Raw genomic sequence first — 7,143 nt, 5'->3', positions numbered from 1 at the left:
GCTGAAGCAAGAGATACATCTGTTTCTGGCAGATCATCCCTCTTCTTTTTCTTTGTAATGTCCCAATTGAGGACACAGGACAATCTTTTTGTTCTGCTAAAAACAACATGCAAATGTGAAGCCTGATCTTGATCACATCATCTGTCATCTTTTTCCTTCTCTCTAACACGCGCATAAAAGCTCAAAACTACACAAGTCATTCAACCACGCACTGCTGTTAGGGTACATGTGTTCAAGAAAGGATAAGGACATCAATATGTAAACACATTCAAGGTTTTGCGGTTGCGACAAACACGCTAAGCAAGAAAATCTGTTCACTTGCTATATTTCTTTCCTACACCTGAATGTGTTCTTTGCTCTTTCAGTAGAGCTTTGTCAATTAATTTTTGGCTTTGAGCAGCTTTTGTACTAATGAATTAATGTAAATCAGGGATCTATAACACGGGTCCACAACCCACAGCAGTATGACAGGTATTATTTTAAATATTACAATTATAATAACCGTTTTCTCTTTTAATATATTCCTGTGATGGCAAATATGAATTTTCTGCATCATTACTCCAGTATTCAGTGTCACCTGATCCTTTAAAAATCATTCTAAAATGCTGATTTGGTGTTTAAGTTTCTTATTATCAATGTTGCAAACAGTGCTGCTTAATATTTTATGAAAACTTTGATACTTTTTAAAGGATTACTCGATAGACAGAAAGAAGAATAGAAGTATTTTTAACTGTTCATTTTTAAATGTAAACATCTCTACTCGCTACTAAATTTAATCTTGTTGGAAAAAATACCTTACCGACCCCAAACTGTAGAGAACAGTAGTGTATTTACTGTATTGGTACAATATGCATGTTATTATAGGCCCAACTTAAAATGAAACACTCACCTTTAAAATATACGGAGGTCCCTGCATCATTTCTCTCTCCATTTACTGGTCTTTCTCCTGGAAAGGGTTGAAGAAGGGTTAAATCAGTGAATGTGACTTCAAGTCATCTTGAACACACTGGAAGTGAAGTCACCATTGTCCATGGACATCTAGCATAAAATTACAGCCTACTGAAGTGTTAAAGAAAACTTTCCAAGAGGATTGGACTACCAAATCCCCTCACCATGGGTTATATGACAAAAGTATAAGTTATTCAAGCAAGTCCTTTATCTTGGGTCATAGGAATAAACAATTAATCTTCAGTTTTACATTTGGCTCAACAGGGCCATAGCTGCCAGAACTTCCGAACTTCGCCATCGGTCCCGGGCCGTGAGGGAGGGAGGACGGGCAGTAGGAGGCAGGATTCATCATCCGGTTATAAGCTGGCACTGCTCGGTTCCTGAACCCCAACAAAAAGCCTGTCGCGCTCAAGTGAGCCCCAAAAGATTTGTTTTGCTCGACTCGCTCAAAACATGTGGGGGATCAACAGACCCGGAGGGCCACGGTGTCTCATCTGAGAGGATGAAGAAGCGGAAAAGGAAAATGTGTTTGTGGTGTGGTCACAGTTCAGTAAGGTTTTCCACACACAGACATAAATGGTGGTAGCAGGGGGCATCTCTCGCTGCATGATGGGGCAATGATTTCACAGTATTGGATAAGGCAGGTTTTGTGCCACGATGAAAAGGCGGAAGATGGGGAAAGATAGACTGGGGGAAATGAGGGAGAAGAGTGGCTCTAGGTCATCTAAGGTCAAAGAGTTATTCAGCACCACAATGCTCCACTTCCATATTTCATCAAGCATACTATAAAACAATTCAAGTGACTTCATCTAAACACACACAGACTGGTAAAGAAAAAAGTCAGATTATCAGATTCTGCCTGTTAAAATCAAGCCGTGACCTAAGTTTATAAACGTTTATCAGTGCCATGGACATGAGGTTAGTGCACATCTGGACCAGTGTTATTATTGTTAACTAAAACTATTAAAAAATCATTTTCATTAATTGAAATAAAACTGAAATTAAATTAAATATTAAATGAAATACTTAAAAAAATAAAAATAAGTCGAAATGCTAAAATTACTAAAACTGAAAAAGTAGAGATAAAAATAAATAAATAACTAAAGCTTAAATTTAAAGGATTATAAAAAAATATATACAGATGAAATAAATAACAAATAATACACACACACAAAAAAAATAAAAGCTAATTCAAAATATTAATAAATACTATAATAGTATATACAGTCAAACCAAAAATTATTCAGACATTTTTGATATTTTTTTTCTAGTGGGTGCAGGACACTATAGTTCATTTATTTAAGGGAGGCTAGCAAAATAAAGCAAACTGACAATTGATAAAAATTTGGAAGCAAAAATTATTCACACTTTGACCTGACCATATTTTGCTTAAGTGTTATCTGACATAATGAAGATTCATTTCTGACAGTTTAACTCAGATCTTGTCATATTTTATTACCATTTTTTAAACATAATAAACTATATTAATGAATGAAATGTTGAAGGTGTCTGAATATATTTTGGTTTGACTGTAAATACTAAAATAACACTAATCTAGTTTTCCATACTGCAATTCCACTATTTTGTGTCAATTGATGTGCAGATGCAAAATAAAAGTACACAATCTTGATTTATTACATATTTGTTGGCATTTGCTGAATTTATTAGTATTGTAATATTCATTAGTGGTTTAATATAACAATCTGTACAGTGCATCTCTCTCTCGACTGTTCTCTACAATCAGAGCTGTCTGTTAAGGTTGAATGTTCTCATGCACGCTTGCTCTCACACACCAACGCAGATCCAATCCCCGGTCACACGTCCAAGGCCAGGTGCTGTGCGGAAAACGCATGAAACAAATATTGGCATGGAAAAAAAGTCAAGGCACAGACAAGAAGAGCTGAATCCAGAAAACTGTTCATGGCACTGGTTCTGTCCCTGAAACTGAACAATTCCCTTTGTAGTTTAATGATTTTGCATCTACTGTAAGGGACAGGCTCCAAACACGCAACTTTTGTGCAAGTAAAAATAAAAATGAAAGAAAAAGAAAACTCCCTTTAAACAAAAACAAACAATCCCTCAGTTCAATTTGAAAACAAAATATAATATTGCACCCTCATTCCTATCAGGGAAAATATCAAAGTTATGGCAAGATGACGCTGTTTAAATACTAAAAGCCATTTATATTAATGTACATGTTAATGTACTCGAACGACTGTAGAAACGTGCTCTTGTATAAATGTCATTATCTCTTTATGTCATTATTTCCCTACATTACACATCTTCAGTCAGTTCTCACATTGAATGCTATACAATCAATGAATACAAGAGACATAAGCCTCTATTCTGCATATTGGAAGTCCAATCAAAAACGTCTTAACCTGGTCGTTTTTGTGACAACAGTAAACTAATCATCGCCAAAGCTGTCTCACAACTGTCATTCTTTAAGGTATTAAGCTATAATCTACATCTTGGCTGTAACAGACTGAAGCTGGAGTATGTCTAGTATATAATTACTATGCATGAAATATTTAACAAGGGCAGTAACTGGATTCCCTGCATTGAGAACTCACACTTAAATGAACCCTTGACCCATCAGTGAGAATATTCATTTATATAAAGGGATAGTTCACCCAAAAGGAAAATTCTGTCATCAATTATTCACCATCAAGTTGTTCCAAACCTGTATGATCTTTTCTTCTGGAGCACACAAAAGAAAATATTTTAAAGATGATTGGTAACAAAAATACTGAGATATTTCTCAAAGTATCTTCTTACTGCATTTGTTCCACAAGAAAGTAAGTCGTAGAGGTTTGTAACAAATTGAGTGAGTAAAAAATGACAGAACTTTAATTTTTGGGTGAACTGTCCCTTGACAAATTATGACAGCAAGCCTAGTTAGTGTCCCAATTTCCTTTAACTTTGCAGCAATTTAAGTAATATTCACATTACAGTGTAGCTGTAGCTCAATTTCAAAAACAAGATAAATAATTCTTTAGAACTACTGTAAAGGCAATTCAAATTGTGAGACAGGAAGTTAGTGTGACAAAAGAAGAAAACACAACCAAAACCGGTTTCAAAGAACAAAATGTGATTTGGTGCCCTTAATGTGTTCAGATAGTACACAGGAAGACATGGACACCTTATCATACAGGCACGGGATGGTTTAGCAGGTGCACCTTTCAGAGAGGTGCATTAATATGTGTGTGTGCCAGTCCTGTGTGTTAAAAGAACGGTGTGTCCAACTACTGGAGGCGAGCAAGCGCAGGCTCTGATGGTGGCAAGTCATCAGGATGGGGGCCGTCTGCTGATGTGTTGGCTTTCTCAGGCTTGGTTGGTGGCGATGAGATTTTTCAGCTGTTTGACAACGGTGTCTATGAGCTTCTGCTTGTCCCGATCGTTTTTACGGAACTGAGCGAACATGTTGTTCTTGCGGCTGGTGTCCTTCATCCTGCACACAATGAATGAAGCATATCAGACAAAAACAGGGGGAAAAAGGAAGATGCAAAAGATTGGTTTCTTTCACTTTGATAATTCAGACTTTCATGTATCAATACAACATAACCTTTTCAAATTCATCATTCATATGACATGAAAACTAGCCAAGAAATACAATGAGACAAGGGCTCCACTTAAACTCAAATGTCATTTTGGTCACAAGTGCAGTACCACTAAAGAGCTCAAAGAATTGCACAGATTTCAACTGAGACTACCACTGTGTGCTTAAAGGTGCCATTGAATTGAAAATTGAATTTACCTCGGCATAGTTGAATAACAAGAGTTCAGTACATGAAAATGACATACAGTGAGTCTCAAACTCCATTGTTTCCTCCTCCTTATGTAAATCTCATTTGTTCAAAAGACCTCCGAAAAACAGGCAAATCTCAACATAACACCGACTTTACATAACAGTCGGGATCATTAATATGTACGCCCCAATATTTGCATATGCCAGCCCATGTTCAAGGCATTACACAAGGGCAGCCAGTATTAACGTTTGGATCTGTGCACAGCTGAATCATCAGACTAGGTAAGCAAGCAAGGACAATAGCGAAAAATGGCAGATGGAGCAATAATAACTGACACGATCCATGATAACATGATATTTTTAGTGATATTTGTAAATTGTCTTTCTAAATGTTTCGTTAGCATGTTGCTAATGTACTGTTAAATGTGGTTAAAGTTACCATAGTTTCTTACTGTATTCACGGAGACAAGAGCTGTCACTATTTTCATTATTAAACACTTGCAGTCTGTATAATTCATAAACACAACTTCATTCTTTATAAATCTCTCCAACAGTGTGTAATTTTAGCTTTAGCCACAGAGCACTATCAAACTCATTCAGAATCAAATGTAAACATCCAAATAAATACTGTACTTACACGATTAGACATGTTGCATGACGAACACTTTGTAAAGATCCGTTTTGAGGGGTATATTAGCTTTGTGAACTTTGTTTATACACTGTTTAAGGCAAGCGCGAGCTCCGTGGGCGGGGAGCGTGAGCATTTAAAGGGGCCGCAGCCTAAATCGGCTCATATTTAATGATGCCCCAAAATAGGCAGTTAAAAAAATGTATAAAAAAAAAATCTATGGGGTATTTGGAGCTGAAACTACACAGACATATTCAGGGGACACCTTAGACTTATATTTCATCTTTTAAAAAGACGTTCCATGGCACCTTTAAGAAAGACACTCTAAATACTGCTCCATGTAGGAACCTTGGAGCAGTCCTGCATGGAGGTTCTAATGATCCTGCTCACTTTCCTGCCACTTGTGCCAAATACTCATTCTCAGTAGCCTGGAGATCACTGAGCCAATGCATGCACATTCCTTGCATTCGCAACCAGCCAGAGCTCTCGGCACCAGAGTTTGACAAAATACTGAAGTGACCCATCATCCTTAAGGCATTGGAAAACAAAACAAAAAAACAAACAAAAAACATTTTAAACTTTAAAATGTAAAGCTAATCTTCAATTAAAAAAAGTAAACAGACAATTTACACTACCATTCAAAAGTTTGGGGTTGATAAGATTTTTTTTATGCTTTTGAAATAAGTCATGTTCGGCAAGTCTGCATTTATTTGATCACAGTCAACTGTAATCAATTTAAATATTATTACAACTTAAAATAGCTGTTCTATTTTAAATCTATTTTAATATATTTTAAAATGAAAAGTATTTATGTGATTAAAGCTGAATTTTCAGCAGCCATCACTTCAGTCTTCAGTGTCACATGATCCTTCAGAAATCATTCTAATGCTCTGATTTGCTGCTCAAGAATCATTTCTCTCTTTTTTAAAAAAAACTGCTTAATATTTTTATGTAAACCATGATACATTTTTTTCAGGATTCTTTGATGAATAGAAAGTTCAAAAGAACAGCATTTGTTTAAAAACAGAAATACATGAAAACATGATACATGTCCTACTGTCATTTATGATCAATTTAATGCATCCTTGCTGAAAAAAAAAAAAATTCTAAAAGCTAAACTTTTGAATGGTGATGTAGATGTATATATAGAAGTTTTAAAGGTACACTAGCAAAAACAGTCTGTTTAGGGTAAGACAGTGGGTAGAAAATGGCAAAACTAAACTTTGTTGCAAGAAATCAGACATCAGGGAAATCATAAAATGCTACAGACTCTAGATATGGACCTTTCAAATACACAATTCAAGTTACAAATATTGTAAAAGAAAGAGTCAATCTGTTACAGAAATTCATTATCACCACCAGCCACAAATCCAATCGCTCTTTTTCTATCAACTCATCCCGCGAGTCTTATTCGCTAAAAGTTGTTTGGCAAGATAGCCATTGCCACAGACGCATGACTGTATTGCCATAGTGATATGCATCACTGCTTTTTTACAGAGAGCCGCCTTTGATTACCATGGTGATAAGAATCACCACCGCCTAGTGCGGAATGCTTGCTTTGTTGAGCATGAGAGTTTGTGACTCGCTTCTGGAGTTCAACAAACAAGAGTGGAGATGGAGGCGGACAGAGTATTAGAGAAGTGATTCTCAAATGGTTTTGCTTCAGGCAAGGATTAGCTATCGACTCGACCAAAAAGCAAAATTGTTTATTGTAAACTAAAATTATTAAAATGACAGATGTGTCTTTATAGTTTGAGCATTTGGTTTTAAAATGTTTCCTGAGTTTTGATGGTTTAATGCTCTCAGTCTCACTTACCGA

The 7,143-nt window shown here is 36.0% G+C and overlaps 1 protein-coding gene across 5 annotated transcripts in view; it reads right to left on the bottom strand.

Annotated features, from left to right (window-relative positions):
* Positions 1-3,150: 3,150 nt before the first annotated feature.
* exoc6b (exocyst complex component 6B) overlaps positions 3,151-7,143 on the bottom strand; it is a 121,454-nt gene continuing 117,461 nt past the window's right edge. For all 5 annotated transcript variants that reach the window (XM_067401595.1, XM_067401596.1, XM_067401597.1 and 2 more), the window contains one exon: positions 3,151-4,399. In XM_067401595.1, coding sequence (XP_067257696.1) covers positions 4,273-4,399 — 127 coding nt within the window. In that variant the 3' untranslated portion in view covers positions 3,151-4,272. The remainder of the gene's footprint in view (positions 4,400-7,143) is intronic.

Source organism: Chanodichthys erythropterus, chromosome 11 (assembly GCF_024489055.1).
Source record: "Chanodichthys erythropterus isolate Z2021 chromosome 11, ASM2448905v1, whole genome shotgun sequence".
Classification (NCBI taxonomy): domain Eukaryota; kingdom Metazoa; phylum Chordata; class Actinopteri; order Cypriniformes; family Xenocyprididae; genus Chanodichthys; species Chanodichthys erythropterus.
This window is presented reverse-complemented; position numbering and strand designations above follow the sequence as displayed.